Source organism: Filicampus tigris, chromosome 1, assembly GCF_054856515.1.
Source record: "Filicampus tigris isolate MCC_2025a chromosome 1, RoL_Ftig_1.0, whole genome shotgun sequence".
Taxonomy (NCBI): Eukaryota; Metazoa; Chordata; class Actinopteri; order Syngnathiformes; family Syngnathidae; genus Filicampus; species Filicampus tigris.
Genome location: NC_141217.1, coordinates 18,372,501 through 18,394,378, shown reverse-complemented (window position 1 = coordinate 18,394,378; position 21,878 = coordinate 18,372,501). Strand labels below are relative to the sequence as shown.

Genomic DNA, 21,878 nt, shown 5'->3' with positions numbered 1-21,878 from the left:
TTGAGATTTGGCTAAAACTGAAACATTCACTAATCCAGAGATATTTTTTTAAAAAATATATTGATTCAAGTCCTGCCAAATTAATCACTGTAACACAATTATTCCCGCATTATTTTTTATATTATCTTGCCTTCAAACGGACAAACAACAACAACAACAAAAAACATTTTGCCAAGGCTCATTGGCCACTAAGCATTTCTTAACCCCTGAACCGTGAACACGTCCTCAAGGCTCATACTTACGTTATTTCTCGAACATGCCAGGCATTTCAAGTCCCGGAGCCCATCGGGTTACCAGCGGGCTTGTATAAATGATGACATCACTTCACACTGATTTGTTTGGGCGGGGCAAGGACAAACTCCACCAGCTGTGTTTTCTCCACACACACACACACACACAATACAATATACTCACCTCAGTCCTTAGTTTCCCTTCCTGTCATCACACACACACACACACACACACACACACACACTTTTTTTGCTAGTCTCGCAGGTGTCTGGCTTGTTTATTTCACGTGCCAATTGAATTCCAAGTCAGCCAACTTCAACACCTTCCCAGCTCATGCCAGAGCTGAACCACCGAGAACAAGAAGCACGTTCGCATGAATGTATACATCTCCACTTTCCAGCAGATCAGACGCCAACGACGGGTCAAATTTGAAAGGTGTAAATCCCTGTGGACATGAATGAATGTGCAGTACGACACACGCGACCTTGAACTGTGCGAGCCGCGGTTGTCTTATGCGACTCCTCCCACGTTTGTGTCTCATTCCATTGGCTCGACACACTCATATTTATGACATGACTCCCTGACGGAGTCAGGCCAAGCACTGTCTTCAACTGCTCTGCATTTTGGGATCAACCTCTCTGTTGCCATTGCAACAGTCCAATGGAAGTGAAATATTTTCCTACAGCAGTGGAGCAATGTGCGACATGGATTCCGGCTAAACTCATGTGTCTTCAGCTGACTGAGCAGATAAAGGATCAACTCTGTTTGAAGTGTTTTGCTTTTTCTTTGCCTTTTGCGCATTTGCCATGCCACCAGTACATTTTGTGTGAAAGTGGTACACACGCCTCTGTCCTGGCTGCTCAGCGCAATATGGCAAAAGTGACAATAGAAGGACATCATTAATAAAAGAACTGAGGGACTCACCCAGTGCTGATTAGGCATGGGCCGATTAGCGGTTTGATGGTTTACCGTGGCTTTAAAAAGTCATGGTTTCAATAACCGCTAATACTGTCACTGGTAATGAGCTCATCTTTTTTTTTAGGTTGACTTCGAAGCAGGGCACAATGTGATTGGCTGCTTGCTGAGTTGAGTAAACGAGCAACCGCTTTGAAGTTGATGATTTTTTTCCCCCTCCTTTTCCAAGGGCGGAGGGGGGTGGGGGGGGGAGCAGTTAGACACAGTGGAGGAGGTGGGAGGGAGCAGGACAAAAGGAACACTGCAAACGTGGATGCCTGCTCTGTTGATTCATGTGCATTGTCCTAAAAAAAATAAATAAATAAAATGGTGCTACTTAGGCCCAAGGACAACATGAGTAGCCCACGGGCTTTTCTTTTCTAAAAAATAGCTCACCAGTGAGTCATACTGTGACTTACTAAGAAGACTCAAAACAAAAGATGAATTTAAAGATTTATTCATTTGAACTTAACATGATACACATCTCTTCTGAAATATTGTATATTTTGTTTGAAATTAAAAAAGATTTTCAATGGGAAAAAAATGATGTTTCATTTACCCCTTTTTTGAAGGTAATTTTACGGCTATAATATTAATACGTGCTAAAGTGATATTTTTGCTCACAGTTATCATACCGTCAGGAAGCCATTTTGGCCCATGTCTAGTGCCAAAATATCAAATATTTTGGCTAGGTTACCCTTCAAAATCAATAGGGCTGGGTCACTGGCAGTTGGAGTGCAGTCCTGTTTTTGATTCTGCATGACCCCCAAAAATGGACGGACAGGCGTTTGACTAGAATATGGTTCTTGTCATGTGATGTGTGATTCCAAGTGAGGTCACATAGGGAAATGTTATGCTTCAAACACTTGAACCATCTGCTATGAGATACACTGTCGTTCAAAATGAATGAGGAACTTGCTTTGAAGTGGAAAAGATGCCGCTACAGTAAAACAACAACAACAATACAATATCCACTATTCACAAAAGTTAGGAATATTTGGCTTTTGGAGGAAATTTCAGGATGAACCTAAAAGGTGCTACTATAACCTTTACAGGTGAACTTCATTTCTTAATTAAACAACTTTTCAATGCACAGGTCCAATTGTTCAACTGCTCTTCTCTAACAAGGAGCTGGACGGCAAAATTCACAACAGGTGTTTATGTTCCATGAACATTTTCAAAGATGCACACTTCTACACTTTTCAGTAACTCTTCCAATCCCTCCGTATCTCTGTTGCAACCTGCTGATGGCTCTCTGGCAAGTTCCCTCTGAGAAGATCCTCTTTGAAGCCTCACAGTGGCCAGGCACTGTTGATCAGCTGATGTCTTGGTCTGATTATGTCAAAATGTGAATAACAAATGTGTTTTGATTTTTTCTGTTCACCTCCTTGTTGGAGAACAGCAAGTTGTGTAAAAGTATTGAAATATTGAACGGTTGGACATGCCAATTCAAAAGTTCAGAGAAGGTCAAATGAAGTTCACCTGCAAAGGTTATAGTGCATTTGAGGTCCATCCTAAATTTGTTCACCGGCAAAGATATGATCCCTAACTTTTTGTCAGTAATGTATGTAATTTTAACAAAACAAACTTTGTTAGCTCTGGACAAAAAAAAAACAAAACAAATCTGATCCCTCACATTTTTTCAGCAACGTCACAAAGGTCCCAGAGCACAGTCCACCCTTCAGCCTCCACCCTGCTGACGTTCTCCACCTCTGCTCTCCTTCGTCCAACCAGGCGTAGCGCATGTGGATTGGAATCTCTGATTATCAACAAAACTCAGCTGGTTCTTTTTTGTGTCCTGTCCCTCTCCTCAGCGTAGCAACAGCTGCCAAATACGTCATGCTTTGTCTCTGTGTGCCAAAGAGGGCCCCTTCTCAACTCCTCTACGCTAAGATAACATTGGGGAAATATAAGGTTGGAGCAGGACTCCGAGGTCGCAAGGCGTGGCGGCCTTTGCGAGCCTCTGAGCCGCTTCCAGTTCATGCAAAGGTTGTATGAATGTCCGTTAGTATCATATTAATATACTGAGATTTACGGATAAACGATTTGAAAAAATTAAATGAAAACCATTTGCTGTGCTGTGTTTCTTCCATCATTTCCCGTTGTTGAGGAAAATGTGATCACATATTTTTAAAAAAAGGCTGTGTCTGTTTTCCCCCTTGAATCAGAATGATGACTTCTGCCCTTTGTCATGAATATTTTAACTTTAGGCTGCATTTCTTGTCTTTATGAATTGTTCATCTGGGTGCATACATTAAAAAAAACAAAAAAAAAAAACAAACAAAAACAAGCACCTGTGTCTTATGCAAAAGGAAAAACTTTGCTTCACCTGCCAACCTCTGAGAAGTTAAGGAAGGAATGGCTTCACTCCTAAGCATTTCAGAATCACAATATCACTGTTTTGGCACATGTTTTGGGGGGTGGCTTCATAAACATAAGCGTTCACACACGCTATACATTCATTTTGAGGTTCTAAGCGGGCCAGACAAAGCCGGCCACCATTAAGTCATACAAATACAGTACTTTTCCATGTATTGTGTTTTACAACAACACTTAACTTTATTTATAATTTATTATGTGCCAAAGGATGAAATAAATAGCAAAGCTTGCTGTCAGTGTTGCCAGTATTTTGGCCCCCGTCATCTTTCCACTTCTTCCTTTATTGTCACTCGATGTTGTTATGGTTTATCAATTGTGATAAAGTACAATATACTGTATGTGCAGCCTCTAAAGACTATACAGGCTCGCCATTTTGGGTGTCCATAGATCAAATTGCTCAATGTGCGGGTGTGAGTCGCCAACACTTAGTGAATTTCGTAAGACCCAACTTGGCCATGCCAAACTACAAATCAGAGGAAAGATCCTTTCCATAGTCACATTAATGAGAACATCCATTCAATCTAAGCAAAGCTTATTTACATATTTAATTTTAATGAGAAATCCACCTGTCCGAGATGCCAGGCATTTTTGGACAACTTCAATAGCTTGAAAAAAGTCGTCCTTGGGCATTTCCAACCCAACTTATCTGGCACACCGAATAATAGGATGCCAATGATTAGAAAAAAATAATTTCAAAGATGTGCGGCATGGGACCTTTAAATTAAACGTTTAGGGTTTCTGGACCTGGATGTAAAATAGGAACTGAATGGCAACTGCAATGAATAACCTAAAAAGGTAAGTACCGCCTTGTTGCTGTTGTTGTCTATATATTTTCTGATTGTAGCAAGGGAGCCAATGTGTTTGAAAAATTTAAAGAAAAAAAGGATGAACTTTTATTGAGCTTTGAACTCTCAACTAGAGTAGATACACGCTCATGCGAGCAATATTCCGGAGCAGTCTGTAAGCACTCAAACAAGAAAGAGGAATGAGTGAGGCATTAAGGTTTCTGGATTAAAGTATGGTCATGTGAATGAACATCAGGTAACATGCTATTGAATGTTAGAAAAAGGGAGGTGACAAATTTTACACCAAATTGAGACCAAATTGAGATTATTATATGCACCGTGGATTCATGATTCTCTGTTGTATTTTTTTCCCCCCTGAAATGTATATAATCATGAGAGGAATTTATTCAGGAATAACAAACTCATTAACAGTCCAAAATCTTACAACTAGTTCATTGTAGCCATGGACACCGAAATATTGAAAAACAACAGAAACTGTCGTTGATATTACATCTGTTTCCTGTACAATGCTGCATGCTGCCATTGTGCATTTCCAAACATCTGCAGGGGGAAACAATCTGGAAGGCATCGTTTTCCAGCAACCCTGAGCTGTCCAACACACCGCACACCCTGGACTTCATTCAGCTGGACTCACACCAATGATTATTTACAAAATTTGGTTTCTGCAGAGCACCCAATCAGAAACTTACGCATGCAGCAAATATGCAGTGAAAAATTACAGCAACATTCTGAACATGCGTGAGTTGGTAGAGTGGTTGCTGAGTGGTATGTGCTGTGTGTGAACCACCAATCATCACATCGTTGGACTAATTAAGTGATCGAGTGCCCTTTGAATACGTCGCGCTCCAGGGACACAGAATGACACTATCAAACCCCACAACTCATTCATTCATCCAAACTGCTTATTCTGACAAGGGTCGCGGGTGTGTTGGAGCATATCCCTGCTGACTTCGGGCAGTAGGCACGGGACACCCCGAATTGGTTGCCAGCCAATCGCAGCTAGGGCACAGAGAAAAACAAACAATCACACTCACAATCACACCTATAGGGGCAATTTAGAGTGAACTTAACTTACCACGGATATTTTTGGAATGTGGGAGGAAACTGGAGTGCCCGTAGAAAACCCACGTAGGCACGGGGAGAACATGCAAACCCCACACAGGAAGGCCGGGGCAGGATTCAAACCCACGACCTCTGGCGGACGTGCTAACCAGTCGCTCACGATGCCGCACCATCTCATTCATAAAATCAATACATAAAAATGCTTCTAAGCGCTAAGAACAGAATAAATAATGATTCGTGATTACTACAAACTCACATTCATGAATGAGGGAAATGCTCGTGAAGGAACGTGACTTAAATGTGAGGTTAGGCCGCCCCCTGCTGTTCATAGAGGGTCCGCCTGAACGCCAATTCATCTATGTAATAAATTCAATTAGATTTGACGCAGTCACGTGAAAATTCAAGCACAAAATCATCTGGTTCCGACCAGGCCTTACAATGAGACAAATACAGCCTACATATGAACTACATATGAACAAGAACAAGAACAAGAACAAGAACAAGAACAAGAACAAGAACAAGAACAAGAACAAGAACAAGAACAAGAACGAGAACAAGAACAAGAACAACAACAACAACAACAACAAGAACAAGAACAACAACAACAACAACAACAACATATGAGGTCACGCCACCTATTTATCAAAAGTCAAAAGTAGCCTATGCGCTTAATATAACAATTTACACGTAAAAGATAGATATATAGATAGATGGATATATATATATATATATATATATATATATATATATATATATATATATATATATATATATATATATAGATAGATAGATAGATAGATAGATAGATAGATAGATAGACAGACAGACAGACAGACAGACACTGTTACATAAATGTACAAAACATGACGTCAGTGGGGAAAGTTCTCTAAAAATCGGAAAGAAACGTACCAAAATAGTATTATTGAGTGGAATAACATAACCAAAATTATCGGGATCGGCTCCAGAAGGCCCATGACCCTTGTGAGGATAAACGGTTTGGATAATGGACGCCTGGATGGACTTCCTTCTTATTCTGTCTTGTGGAAATGAAATTTAGAGAATATTACGTATAGCTGCTCTCTCTTTGACCCAAATAGAACCGGAAATGAAGCCATAGCGAAAGCGGAAGCTTGCATGAGTGAACCACCTACACCACCTTCTTCATCTTTGTGAAATCCAGCCCGCTCTTTACCTGTTTGTAAACATTTACGTCAAAAGCACGTGACGCATGCGACGCATTTCGGTGTATTGTCCAATCAGAACGCGGAGGTGTGTTCCATGGGCGTGGCCTATTGGTGTTGCCGTGAAAATGTCGTTGCGTAGAGTTTATTTGTCAAGCCACAGTCGCTTCAATGGCAACCAGGAGCAGGATGGGAGGTTCTGGAAGCGGTGTCGTAACTCTTGAGACTGTTGCGAAAGATGCGCTCTCGGTAAGTGGCCTCCTTTAAAATGAGGAAGTTGTTTACGTTCAGCAGTTAAAACCAATTTTCTAAATGTGAACTTGTTTGGCGCGCAGGAAGCAAATGTGAAAAATGTGGTTTTACAATACAGTACATAACGCTATTGATATGACGTCATTGTATGTTCACTTATGACTGACTTAGAATGTTATGAAAGCAACAACCCAAATTACGCGTGGCCTAATAAGAAGTGCGTAGTTGCCATCATTTTTTCCTTACCTTACCCGGAAAGTAAGACCATATCAGCGCTCAGCTTTTTCCTTCCGAACATGTGTTAGCAGATTCATGTTCCAGGTTGAGATGACGAGGTGCTGGACGGATGCTTGCTGCGAAAGGATGTTGCGCACTTCTATTTACTTCACGAGTGAGAGGTTGGTGAAGCGCTGCACTGCGTAATGATTGAAGATGCTTGACTTAATTTTCTCTATATTCACTTTGGAATATATGTTGGGAATTTAAAAATTAAAAACAGATTCCATTAATATTTGTCCACTGTGCCCTTTAAGAGTGTTTTGTAATTAAGGGCTATATAAATAAATTGGACTTGATGTTGATTCCACATAAAAGTTACCGACGGTAAATATTGAATTCAGTCGCACCTGCGGCCTGATATCACTTTATCTGACAAAGCCACATGAACATGTCACAAAAGAAATTCCAATATTTGCCATACCATTAAATGGGTTTTGGGCGAATGGATGGTATATGCTCGAATTGTTTAAAGCCCTTAACGAATTGCCCCCAGAGTTATTATTTTATTTTTAATTTCGCCGGTCAGATGCGGTTTTTCTGTTTGCTAAACCCAAAATGCTGCAACGCACAGGCCCTGGATCAACTACATCCATCCAGAGGTTTCTATGTCATACGCACTTTTTATTCCTGATGTAAACAAAGCTTCCTTGTGCAGTTCGCTTAATGAACACCTAGGGGCGCTGTTTGCTTCAGCTCTCCTACCAAGCCATAAAGTGCTTGAAAGGGAATCAGATCATTTTTTGTTCGAGCATACCAGCATCAGTTTTAAAAAAAGTATGTGACGTCATATCTGAAAAAATGACGACTTGACCCAATCAAAATACAACAAAATAAGTTATTATTAAAGCTAAACAGCATAAGGATGGATGGAATGAAGGAAAGACAAGCTAGTTATTGTGAGATGCTCCCATCTTTCAAGGTGAGCAGAGCCTGGTATTTTCTTTTTTTCTTTTTTTTTTTTTTTTTAATTAGCAGAAGTTTTTGACATTAAAGTAAAAACTCCAGAATTTTGAAGTGCGTCAGAGCCTGCCATTGTTTCTGGATAGAGGTCATTTTGGCCTGTCCAAGACTTTGAGGCAGCAGATTGCTGAGCTCCGAGGAAGTGTTGAAATCCACTGCACAATGTTTGACATGTCTTGGAATAATAACGGGTTTTCCTCTGGAATCTGCAAAGGGGGTGGGGGCTATGAGGAGGTGTATGGGGGGGCTAATAGTTGTTGTTTTCATTGACAGTGTGCATATTTGGAACATGAGCTGATGACAACAGATGAAACCAGGTTTAAATTGAATCCAGGATCAGGTAAACAGGCATGTATGTTTGTTTACCTTCACTAAATCCTCTTTTGTTTCTTCCTGCGTATCAGTGAAGTGAACTGGGCACCTTTCCAAGAGGGTAATTAAGCTAGGTAGCTAATGCTGCGTTCACCAAATGGAGGAGGAATATCACACAGGGATCTGTAAGTTTGGTTTTACTGTTTTGGGAAAATCTAATTTTTAATGTGATTTTGACATCATGCTATCATCAGGCGCCCACAAGTGTAAACTGATGATTGTTCATACTTTGTTATGTTATGTAGGGTTTGACCGACGGCAATTTCCTTCAGTTACTGTGTGAAATGGGACGTCACAGGCTCTTCCAGAGGTAAATGCAACATGGTCGCATTCAAATGAGACGCCTTGGTTTCCCATTAAAAAAAGCACAATTGAAACATCATCTGCAGGAGGCCAAGGTGAGCTTGCTTATCCCAGCTCACCTCAGTGAGGTGAGGTACATGTTTAAAACTTATCACCCACACACACACACGCTCGCACAAATATTTCTGCTGTAAATTGTTGATACACATTATTTAGCTGTGTTACTGTCTTGCTGTGAATAAGAATTAGCCGCCTATGCCATGTGAACAAATGTGATTAAACTTCAGTTAATTACATGACAGGAACAGCCATTCCGAGCGCCGTTGATATGCTTCAAAACCTTAGCACAAAGCAACAATGTTTGAGTGAAATAGATGCATTATCATCAACCTGATGTAGCCAAACCTATCATATGTGATACTTGATTTTGTTTTCTTGAAATGTCAGATACTAGGAAATAGTATATACTGTACCACAAGAACTTTGCTTCAAATTTCATACAAATTTATATTGTGTACATACTATATATGATATAATTTGAAAGTTATTTATGGAAATAGATTTTTGATTTATTTTTCTCTAAATTGTTCGGTAGGATCAACAAAGGGTCAATTTTTAAAGAATTGGAATTTTCTGTCAATTATTACACCAGCTAATAATAAATACATTAGATAAGCGTCACATGGGAACATATTGTTAGCATTCCCACTTGTGACAGATTAGCAGCATCCCACATTTAAAGGGACACAGCTACCGTTCTTGTCCAAGCTGGTGATGTCCCTTTAAAAGCAGAGCGCTGTCAGGTGATGGAAGAGGCTTGGCCTTACTTCAGAGTGAAGAGTCCGATAGTGTCTCTTGCAAAGAGAGAGAGAGACAATCCTAAGGGGCGATGAAGGGGGGAAAAACAAGGACAGCAGTATTCGAGAGGAGAGCAGGGAAATGTGGTGTTTTGGTCCCTTTAAAGGCCCTGTGCTCATGCTCAGCTAGCGGCTGTGTCTCAGCGTGATGGAGAGGCTAACAGTGATACAGAAGCACTGAGAATTAAATGCTGCGTCACACTCAGGAAGAGGAACAGCGCGAGCGTGCGCGAGGCCGCGCGTGCACGCGCGCACGCATCTGTGTGCGGTCTGATCACTTTGTGTGTATTTGTGCTGAAAGTGGCAGGCTAATCGTAGTCGAGCTGTTGCGGGCAGATGAAAATAAAGCGAGCGAGATGCTGTTAGGGAGGGAGGGCAAGCGAGTCAGACAGGAGAGAGATATACATATATTTTTTTTAATTTTTTTTTTTTTTTTGTGGTGGGATTAGTTCTTACGTCACTTTTTCATGTCCGGACAAAAACAAAAAGCTGTGATAACAGGAGCCCACAGTCATGGAGTTTTCCACCTGAAGTGGACGTTGTGGTTTCGGCCAGCCGAGGCTTCCTCATCTTCTTCCTCCTTGGTAGTTGTGATGTGTTCTTCCTGTCACTAGCTACTAAATGTGCCTGCATGTGTGTGCTTGTGTTTGTGCGTTCTGTGTAGCACAAGCTAGCCGACCAAAGGAGTTTTAACATGGACAATAACACGTTATTCAGCATAACGTGCTGAATATGCACCACAATTGTTTTGATGGGATGTTGAGGTGCGGTTCCAGCAGAAAGCAGGCCGACACGAGGGTTAACGGCACACTCTTCTGGAAGCTTCGTAAATGGTGGCCAAGCACGGTCGGGGATGTTTGGTCAAGAACTGCCGGGGTGTGGGAGCATGGCTTTTTTGCCACATCATCTGGAGGGTGAATACCGTCACGTTTGATCTCTTACGGCCTCTCGTGAAGCCATGTTTGTTCACGCCTTCAGCGCGTGGGCGTGTCTCACGCGGGGGAAAAAGTTGGTGGCGCCGTAGTGGAGAGGCAGAAGGAGTCGAGCATGGACGACGGCCGGTTGGGATCCTGCTCTGCAATTAGATAACAGATTGGCGTCCGTGGTCATGTGACATGTTTTCACCCTGCAGGGCTGCTGGGATTCGCTCAAATCCTTCCCAAGACGCATTCGCTGCTGCGTAGTTAGGAAGAGGTGGCGGTGGTGACGCAGTGCTTTCTGGGCTGGACTTCTCGTCACCACGTTTGGATCTCTCCCACTTCCTCTCTCTCCCTTGCTCTGTGTCATGGTGAGAAGGAGCAGTGGGAGGGGCTAAATGTCACAGCTCAGGATAAGTGAGAGAGAACTGAGAGAGAGAGAGAGAGAGAGAGAGAGAGAGAGAGAGGAAGTGCAGGAGTTGAAGGGAGAAAATGAGGGAAGCTGTTTACCCTCCTCTCCTGGTGACTCTGCTTTGGCTTCACTCCCGTTCACTTGTGCTGCACTTCAAGTTGCTGCATCACATGACGTGGTGCCAAACGGCACTCTTTTGGCTATGCTGGCTTTCCAAGGTGCATAGCACAGCGCAATGGGTTGGCAGTTGGAATTGAGCCGCTGATTGGTCCAGAATCAGTTCTTTGCGAGGAAGGTTTAGAAGTTTGAGGGACGCCTGCCTGTGGTGCAGGGGCGCAGATGGAAATTTCATTGGGGTGGCCGGAGTGACACAACGCCTTAGTGAGGGGTGGCCATACGCATGTGAACTCATCATTCGTATTCTTGTGACCACCTCTGTATCCGAGAAGTCATTATCATACCATCCACAGTCAATGTTTCATGAAATAAAATGCACACGCGTTCAGAACCTTCCCTGACATACTCATAATACAAGCAGGGATAAGTCTAAGTAAAAAGCAACATTTTGCTGAGCGTAATTCCATTTTTTTTGCCATTGCTTCGCTTTTGTCTCATAGTCTATCTCATGCACTGATTTGTTAGCTAACAGCCAGAGTTATCAATCAATTAAGGCCATTTTGCATATGGTGATCAATGGCTTATTCATTCAAATTATATCTTAAAAGCACAATGACATAAAAGTCTCTTAAATTTTCACAATTCTAAACATTTTAGGGCTGCAGCTATAGAATAATTTAGTATTCGGATACCTTCCTGAAGGTTTTATAGAATAATCAGATATTCGAGTAAAAAAAGAATAAAACATTTTTTGGGCCTAGTTAAATATGTAGAAGACAAAAAACATGTTTCTATTTAATACAGATCCGCCAATTGGTTTTCATTTTTAGATAATCAACATTTTTTACTTAAAATTTAAACTGCATAGCAGTACACTATTTTCCTCTCTAGAAACATAAGTGCTAGACAAATCTCGAGAGACAAAGTGACGTCACAACCACAGTAGCGATTTTGCCGGCTAAAACAACACACTTGAGAAAGCCCGGGTTGTTAAAAAGTGATCGGTAGCAATGGCAACTGTGTCCGGCTCTCAGCAACAAAGTTTGCAAAGTCATTTACGTCTATTTAAACTGACTTTGTCATCAGCCTATATGGGGCACTTGAGTGCTGCTAGCAGCTAGCATGGCCACCGCTAAATGCTGGTGACAAGTGACATGCAATACAGGGTCAGCGTAATTAAGTCGTGTCTTAACGCCCTTAATTGGCGATTTCAGGCCGATGTTGTGTTGTTGACATCGGTAGCAACCGTTTGTGACGGCAATATAACAAACACAGTCTGGAAGACGAGTGAAGTAAGCCGTGACACGCTGCCGGGGCCAGCTTCAAAATAGAAGCGAACCAAGGCATTGATGTCCATATATTAGCAATGTTTATTTTGAAGCTGACCTTTTTTGCCGCATTACTGTCATAAATAGCATGAACAGTTGTTGCTGTGGTTAGCTTGACTTATTCTTGCTAATAGTCTACATGTAAATTAGCGGGTACCCGAGGCAGAAAAAATGCCTCAAGCATTTTTTTCGAACAGATGTACCCGAATTACCCGAGGACTACTAGGCTTGTTTCTGCCTGTATTAGGAGTGTGTTAGGCAAGATTGGTACACGTGCCTTTTATTTCATGAAACCGTGACTGTGGATGCCGGTATGATCAACAATGACTTGTCAGCCATGCTGTTTGCATGCTATGGAGTGAAAGTAATGGCTTTGATTGACATTAATTGTAAGAATTGTTGGAATAAAACAGATTATTTTATAGTTTGCATTTTTATTGATTGTAAGATTGTTCTTTAAAATGAGGTTACTGTGAATGAGTGGTGGCCGATTATCAAGGGGTGTAAGAAAACTGCATCCATATAAAAATGGCAGAATAAGTCAAATATCAAAATCATTGCCTAGATGTGGAGGTGGCCAGCGGGGTTGCCAGAGAGTGACAAGTGGTGGCCATGACCACCCCTGGCCACCATGTTGCCCCACCCTTGCTGTAGTGTCATTGCCATGTACCTTTGGGCTAACTGCTGATTTGTCAGGGATTTTAAACGTGCTGTTTGTGTTTCGGTTTGTGATCAGTCAAAGACTGCACTTCTGGCCTTGTACGCTTTGTTTAGTTCTTGACTTCAATGAGGTCTCAGTCGCCATAAGCTTTGTTGTGTTAGCTAAGTCATTGTGATAATACATAACCAGAAGGCCACTAAGTATAGCTTCGACCGCCACCAAGGTTAAACCTTTAATTAAAGTGAAAACAATTCATAGAGCTTTGTATTTGGGTTCGTTTGTCCATGTGCTTGTTAGCCCGCAGGCTACTTCCTGGTTAATCAAAGACACACAAAAGACATGGGTGCCAAGTTTTACAAAGTGGACAGAGTTATTATAAAAAGAAAGAAAATGTTGCCCTGAGCCTTTTGCACAACCCTTGTATATTTTGATTTCCATATCTCTTCCATCCATGTGCCTCACTGCATAGTCATTAGCCTTGAGATGAAGGAATTCATCCATTCCTTAATCTCATTTTGGAATACTGTACTCTTATTTATGAATGATTATGACCCTGATATGCTGCATGCAATGACCTGATGGGCATTCAAGGAGAGGGATAAACACAAAAAGTCAAAATATTTCACAAGATGACAAATAGGGAGTACTGTTTGTTTCTCTTAAAAAGCAAAACAAAAATAACATGTATGTCGTATGTGACCCAGTGCAGAGCCACGTGACACGAGTCAGCGGGTGTTTTGTTTGCATTCGAATGCTGGCATTCAAGACTTGTGAGCGTACTTGCGCTTTGTGTTCAATCAAGACATCTTAATAGTTTTGTGACTTGGACGTACTAATAGGAATGCATGTGTTTACACTGGTTTATAGGGTTCTGCCTTTGCCACGGTCCCATTTTGATTGGCCGCGCTACGAAAGCCTGCTGTCTCTTTAAATGTTTTATAAGCGTTACACAACAGGTCCAGTGGCACACAAACATCAAGCGGGCAGAAGGGAGCGTGATAGTCTTGCGCAGTCAGCCAGGCGAAGAAGCCGGTCACCTTACGTACATTGTAATCTGTGTGGCAATTATGTAAACACACATACTGTACATGACCTCGCAAACAACTCAAACCCAAAAAGAAAGAGGCTTGTCCTGCTCCATCTGATGCGTAATAGGTACTTTTTTGTCTTTTATCTTGTTTGTGGGAATAAAATACCTGATGTTTTGGAGTGAGTTGCTTCACTTCCTTTGTTTGACTTTGATCAGTGTTAATACCAGAGCTATTTGCGGGAGTTGTCGCACACAAACACACACACACACACACACAATAGGCAGAGTGCTTGTGGGTGTGTGTTTTCTGGAGAGACTGTCAGTGGTCTTTTTTAGAAAGAGGTGAGTTGATTTGCACTTGGCAGCCGGTCAGTGCGCTGACGCTACCTGGGCCGGGCCCGCCCTTTCTCACTGTGCTAGTGTGTGTGCGTCATGGCTGCTGTTGCCAGCCATTGATTTGTACTTCCTTGTGATCACACAGATGGGAAAGCTTCGCTCGTTCATCTTTGACACTCTGCGGGGACGGCGAGACGGCGCCTGCGTCCGATGAGGCCAGATGTGGAGATGCACGGCGGCGTCTTATGTCGTTGCCTGTTTTGTGGGCCTTTTCGCTTTGGATCGAGTATCAGAACACAAGGTGTGGGCGTGTTGTATGAGTGTGAGGCGCTCTGGTGCCTTTCAGCAGTTCTCCATGCCATCGCTCGGAACCACCCGTCCCTTGGTGAATAATGGCCGCGCATTCCTTCTCGGAATGCCTTGTATTTTACACACTTAGCAGCAACAAAATGAACTGTACTGTACTTGCATGACCTAATGAGAGATGCTAGAAACATTTTGCTATGATAATTAGGGCTGCGCAATATATTGAAAAAAATAATAATTATATCGCATGTTTATATGTGATAAGAAAATGAAGCTTCATGAAGCACTTGATTTTACTCCTCTAGATGGTGCTCTTGGTTTAAAGGTGAAGGCTAGTGCAATGGAAATGTTTTAAATTTCCACTGCATCTCTAAACCAAGAGTTCCATCGAGACTGTAAAAGGGAAGACAGACACTGTGAGTCACTACAAAGCCATAAATGCAGTAAATGTACATTATAGATCCTGAGTTAGACTTACATTCCTTTCTGGTTGTGTCCATGTCCATCCCCCATTTAATTATGGCTACTGGCGTGAAAAGGGACAAAGGTGCTGCAGCAGTTAACAAGAAGCTTCTGAGTCTCACTTTATTTGGCGTACTGTACACAGTGTACCTCCCACTGAGAGGGTAGTTGGTATGCTCTTTCTGTGTGCTCATACACCTTCATCGTTTCGTATAAGGAGGGTAATTAATAATACCGTATATTTTATACATCGTCACTGTCCTGTGAAGGACACTTCCGTTAATTTTTTCAATTTTCTTATTTTTACGTGAATGGTGTTTCCATGTTACAGACATCGCATTAACGTGAAAATTAAAAATAGATAAAAAAAATCCTAAATTGGACATAAGTGTTTTCCACAGGACAGTGACGATTTATATGAATGCTGCTGTAAAATGTATTGGGATGATTGACAGTGTTCTTTGATGTTCATTACTAACTGTTCACTGTGAATTATAATTAAAGTAGTAGAATTTTAAGTAGGGTGGCCTGCTCTGGCCACTGGAAGGGACAGTCACTGGTCCACTTTTATTTATAAGGCAATGTTTGGACTTCATATATTTGTGCCTGAATTACTCTGAAAAATGCTGAATCCTACTGCCTTTGGTCACAAGATTATTTGTTGCTTTCGGTCATCTATGGTCTTTTGGAGATGGGCAAAAAAGCTTTAATTTACGCTGCTCCGTATGCATGGAATATGCTACAAAAAGGATGGAAGCTACTGATGTAAACTCTTCAAACCATTTTAAATCCAAAATGAGTTTTTGAGACACATTTCACAATATGCTTTTGTTTTTCACAATGTCTTTGGAAAATTCTATGTTCAATATGTTACTGTATTTAATGTTTGTTTGTATATTGCTGCCTCTTGGCCAGTACTCCCTTGAAAAAGTTTTTTTTAATTAATTAATTTATTTTTAAATTTTTATCTGAATGGGATATTTCCTGCTTAAATAAAGATGAAATTGGGGTGGTTGGAGGACTGGTCGACAGTCTCGGTTACGTTCACACGTTTAGTCTGCAACTAACGTACGCTGCATGTTTTTGGAATGGGGCACCGGCACGACGTGCAAACTCCCAAATTTTCGATTGTATCCCGAACCTAAATGATTCTGTGGAGCCCTTTGTAAAAACACAGTATTGGTATTGACAAACTACAGTATACTTAATGTTTTCTCTCATTTTGTCCCATCTTTTAAGGAAGTCCTGGCTGTCTTCTGATGAAGAACATCACTAGCCTTTTGTCATCAAAATGTGCCAGTCGCACTATTATCGCAATTGTTGTATTGTTGGAATTTTTCAAGATTCTAAATAGTCAAGGCTGTATTTACCCCATGCTAGGATGTTCCCTGTCAGAAATGCCCCCCTTGGAAGCTGGCTTCAGATGGTGGCTTAGAGTATCGTCATCCATCTAGCACCATTTGAAATCAGTGTTCTTGGGGCGGGAGGTGAGAGTCACCTGCCAGTAAAAGTCGGCTGTTCCGGGAAAAATTCAACTCAGTCAGCAACAAGTGGCCACTGATGTTTTGGCAGCCTGAGCACTTCGTCCTTTCTCCAAGGTTGACCGATTTCTTTTGGCGCTCAGAGTCTCCTTTTGTTTCTAGCACCATTTGAAATCGGTTACAGTGAAGGACACATGTCATCTCACCTTGCAACACTGGAAATGTCAACATTTACCCTGAGAAGCGATTCAGCCCAAGTTAGACTCCACCCACGCTCTACAATAGTTTTATGTTCATTTAACAAAAACTATCTGCTACTCCTACCATAAATTTGAACTAATGTGTAAACAATAATTAAATTACATGTTCGGTAAAACGCTTTGTTAGAGCTGAAGCTGTTGTGAACGTGCTATATAAATATATTTTGTTTGTATGTGACGAATGAAATCTGGTCAAACCTACATTGTGAGTGGCCATGAATTGTGCAGTTACACATTATTCCTTAAGGTGGCGCTGTGGTAAATTCTAAACCAGCACAATGGACTTGTGTGTAGATGCTAGTAGACTGTGCCTCTAGTTTTTCTATGACCCTTGAAAAATCACGTTTTTTAATAACAGTGATGCTCACTTATAGATGGGCACAGCTCGCCAAAGAGCCTTAATCTGACAGTAGTTTTATTTATAACATCCAAAATGTGTTTAATTTTACCAACTCATTAATTTATAGCCCACAGCATTTAATTTGCACTTTGCATTTGTCACACTTATGAGGTATTTTTCTCAGTTAAGACTAAAGTAAATACTGTAGGTTTCTTAATTGATTAATTTTTTTTAATTGTTTAAAAATTGAGTGAATCATTGCGTTATGAACCTTATTGTGTCGGTGGTGATACAAGCAGTGCTTGCTTTTTAGTGTTGTATATTTAAATCATTCACCTGCTACATGAATACAAGTGTCTCTGGGTGTGTGTATCACACAAAGATATGCAGTCATAAAAAAAGTAGCCAGTTTAAAGCATACAAAAGAACAGTGTTGGGGCGTAAATTGTTAATCCTGTATATTAATGATTTATGTAAAGCGTCCCAACTATTCAAGTTTGTGCTGTTTGCAGGTAAGGTAATTTTGGACTTCAGAAATGCATAAATAGTGAAAATAAGTTAGCAGTAGAGTGTAGACAAAATGATTGGTATTTGGAAGTGTTAATATATTGAAAATTTATAAACTAGAGTAATATGTATAAGTAGGCTATATTTTGGTAGTTAAATATATTGTTATACACAAGATGTAAATTGGAATATTGTGTGTAGTATTTTATGTATAGATGGATATGAATGTTCCTAAAGACTGGGATATGTTAATAATGAAATACACAGAGGTAGAAATGCATACGTTTATATTCCTCCTACTCCATTTCGAACGTGTAAGAAGTTATATTACTCATGCTGTTTTGATTTGTAATTCTGTTTTTATTTTTGATGGTCTTAATTTTGCAAGTTACCATATTATACAGTACTTTGAATTTGTTCAAAATAAGTTGTTTAAAAAACAAAACAAAAAAACCAAACATGGCTCAGCTTTAATTTAATTTTATTTAGCCTCTAAAACAATACAAAAGCAGATTTTAAGACAATATGTTAAAGCATGTCACATCAAACAGGACGAGTGCTTAATAATTAACATCTGACTAGTGGCAATTTACAATACATTCATTCAATCAATCTTTTTTTTCTTTTGGCCACACCAAAACCTCTTGTGACTGACCAACAGTGCGTTCATAACAATGCAAGTCTTTGGCAGTACAAAATAAATATACATTTGCTGCAAGCTAAAACACTTCAAGTGCATGAAGGCATAAAGAAGACACCTCTTCCTCCTCCACAGAGATCCCATTGGGACTATTGGGGGAAATCTGACATGCCTGAAGGAAGAGCACATTTGCTTCAGACCTCCTTCGAGTCAAATCGTACTTTTCGTGGGAAGTTTATACTTCCCATTTAGGTCCACCCATGATGTACTGCCTGCATTTCAGAGTGTAAGTGGAAAATAATAAGCACAAAATGATTTATTAATTTGCAAGTGAGGAAAATATGTATTGATTTAAATAAAAATTAAAAAAAACCCATAAAACCCAGAACTCAAGCATAGTGCTAATTGAAATGTGTTACTGATCCGTCACGAGAGCCTCTAATGTGACCTTCACTCGACAAGGACATCAGTTACAGTTCTCTTCCCATTTCTAGCAATGTTGTGCCAGCAGGAGTCCTGCGGTCACTGTGAAGGAGGAAAGAACCAGGTTAATTAGAACATATGAAAAATGATGCACAGCCCTGTGAAAGAGGAACAAGTGGTATGTTTTACAGCAACACAGTTGTAAGTGGGAAAACCATCTCAATCAATATTAAAACATTATGGACATAAAATGCAACTGCAGTTTGGGGATGAGAAACACGTTTACGGCCCCATCCAAAAGTATTGGAACGGCAAGGTGAATTCCGTAGTTCTTATTGTACACTGCAAAAATTGGGGTTTCGGATCAAAAGACGATGAGACAATGTTCTTAATTTCATCTTTCATTTCACAGTATTTGCGTATAGATGTGTTAATCATCTCAGGATAGAGCAGCTTTTTGTTTTGAAGCCACCCACTTTTTAAGTGAGCAAAGGTATTGGAACATGTGACTGATCTGTGTTTCTAGTTGCTTAGGTGTTGCCTTTTAAAATCGCTTACTTATTAGCCCATTAAGGCAGGGAGCGCATCACTGCGTTTCTACCACTAGACTAGAGTCAGGAGCGCTGTTGCCTAAACATTACAATTCACTGTATTAAGCAATTTAAACAGCCAAACAATACATACAATACACATTCACACGTTTCACTAGAATTTTTTTTTTCACTAGAATAGTTAGCATAGTAGCTGAAATAACCAACTATTGTTCATCAACGTGACATCACTCACGAGAACATATCTAGGCTATTATGTACAGCAGTTACCTGACACGAACTTAAATGATTAAACTCACCTTTTCCCATTTACACACAACAGCAAACGTGGTGAAACACGGGAAATCTGCAACTACTGAGTTTGCTGGCACGAAGAAACTACTAGCTAGCTGTGTCGAAGGAGGAGAAAGAAAAGAAACCACATCTCTCTTCTATCGACACGCAGCGCTCGAGGAGCCTGCTCACAGTGTGGGACATCTCAGCACTACATCGAAACTCAATGAATTTATCAAATGCCAACAATTACTAATAGTAAAACAACGTGAGCTTTCGAACATGAAGTATTTCTTAATAAAGTGCATTTTACTCAGAATAACTTTTCACCACAATCCGATTCTAAAAGCCACGAAAAGTGACGTGAAGTCTTGAATCGGCAGGTAGACGACCAAAGGACGATCCTCGCAAAAGTAGCGGTAATGTTCGTTATAACAGCCAGGGGGTGGCAAACATAGCTGCAAAGAAATATGTTGCCGAAATAGTGTAACGAATTGGGTTATCTGTGTTGTGGTCGAATTTGTGTCTTGCCAAGTTGTCTTGTTTCCGAGGTCGATGAATGCATCGTGCGGCTCGCTTGATGGGAGGGCATGCGAGCGAGAGTAGTGGAGGACGAACAGGAGAGCCGTTGCTCTTTTTTGACTGAACGGTTGTCGTACTGTATTGGCGTCGGCTGCGGCCCTTATTAGCCGGATGGACTAATAAAAACATGATAATTAAACTACGTCTGACGGCGTGTTCTTTGAAGTCGCTACAATATATTTTAAAGCGTGACATCTTCGGCAGTCGCGAAGGACCCGATCACATCTGCTACCCACACCAGCTTGCTGCTGGCTGCGGGCCGGCTCTAATAATAAAGCAATATCATCCCACGGGCCGTAGAAAACCTTCTCGCGGGCCGGATGTGGCCGTAACTTCGACATTTGTGTTTTAGAGGGTGATTCTTAAGTCGACCTGAGGCTGTAGAGAGATGTTTAGCCAGGTGCTATAGGCCTTAGTGGGTTAAACATTTGATAGAGCTTGTTTTTGGCTATGGGTTTCACCTGTGAAAACTGAATTTGCTGTTAAGCAAACATGAAGACTAGAAAGCTGTTTATGGTAGAAAAGCAAACCATTTTTAAGATGACAGACAAAGTGAAAATTGATCTGGGATTGCCCAAACATTGGGCATAGCCAATACAACAATTTGGATTCTAGTGAAAAGAAAACTTCTGGTGTACTGAGCAACAGACATCCAACAGGTCGGTTAAGGATACCAACAGCAGTTGATGACTGAAACATTGTGAGAGTTGTGAAGAAATCCTCAAAGACTATATTTAGTGACATCACTGCCAACCTCCAAAGGGCAGGAGTGAAGGTATCACAATATATACTGTTTGAAGAAGACTGACAAAGAAGAAATATACAGGCCGTACCACAAGATACAAACCACTGAACAGCAAAAAGAATCAGAGGGCCAGATTGGATTTGACAAAGAATTGTAAATATGAACCACAAAAGTTTTGGAACAGTTTTATGGACTGGTGAAACCAAGACTAAACTCTACCAAAAGTGATGGAAAGGCCAAGTATGGCATAAGAAAGGATTTGCTTGATCTGATGATATAAACCACACATGTTCATCTGTGAAGCATGGTAGCGGTAATGTCACGGCTTGGGCTTGCTACTTCTCATAGAAAAAGGCTTCCAAAAAAAACAATAATAGCTTCATAATGCGACAAGACAATGAACCACAACACACTGCCAACACAACAACGGACTTCTTCGGCGGGAAAGTGGAAGGTCTTCGACTGGCCAAGTCAATCACCAGACCTTAACCCAACAGTGCATGCTTTTCAACTCCTCAAGAGGGGACTGAAGGGAGAAATCACCAGAAACAACCACGAATTGAAAGAGGCTGCAGTCAAGGCCTAGAAAAAAATTCAAATGCTGTTGCAAGTAAGGGCTTTGTCACCAAATATTAAATGCCATTAAATGATAAGAATAATCATGTCTGATCCAATGTTTTTGCTCACTTGAAAAACGGGTGGCTTCAAACAAAAAGGCACCAGGTCCTGAGTTGTTTAACACATCTAGATGTAATGACCGCGAAATAAAAGCTGGACTTCTTTACTTTTGTCTCATTCATCTTTTGATCTAAAATCCAAATGTTTTCAGTATCCAACAATATACATACAACAAATGCAAAGGAATTGAGCC

At 40.9% G+C, this 21,878-nt stretch overlaps 1 protein-coding gene and 2 long non-coding RNA genes across 11 annotated transcripts in view; 1 reads left to right on the top strand and 2 right to left on the bottom strand.

The window, feature by feature from the left end:
• Window positions 1–1,475: 1,475 nt before the first annotated feature.
• On the bottom strand, window positions 1,476–7,339 carry LOC147153088 (uncharacterized). The gene is made up of 3 exons (XR_015085737.1): window positions 7,112–7,339; window positions 5,446–6,874; window positions 1,476–5,369 (listed from the first exon to the last, which is right to left on the bottom strand). It is a non-coding gene; the product is annotated as an uncharacterized LOC147153088 (long non-coding RNA).
• LOC147153087 (uncharacterized) lies at window positions 6,743–17,147 on the top strand. 3 transcript variants are annotated; one of them, XR_015085740.1, is made up of 6 exons: window positions 6,743–6,862; window positions 7,171–7,263; window positions 8,378–8,601; window positions 8,722–8,786; window positions 14,583–14,738; window positions 16,445–17,147. It is a non-coding gene; the product is annotated as an uncharacterized LOC147153087 (long non-coding RNA). The 3 variants fall into 3 exon arrangements; XR_015085738.1 differs by having other exon boundaries at window positions 6,756–6,862; window positions 7,174–7,263; XR_015085741.1 differs by having other exon boundaries at window positions 6,756–6,862; window positions 7,174–7,263; window positions 14,583–14,822.
• Window positions 17,148–18,257: 1,110 nt separating this feature from the next.
• LOC147153086 (C4b-binding protein alpha chain-like) overlaps window positions 18,258–21,878 on the bottom strand; it is a 15,723-nt gene continuing 12,102 nt past the window's right edge. For all 7 annotated transcript variants that reach the window (XM_086023868.1, XM_086023877.1, XM_086023850.1 and 4 more), the window contains one exon: window positions 18,258–18,958. In XM_086023868.1, coding sequence (XP_085879994.1) covers window positions 18,956–18,958 — 3 coding nt within the window. In that variant the 3' untranslated portion in view covers window positions 18,258–18,955. The remainder of the gene's footprint in view (window positions 18,959–21,878) is intronic.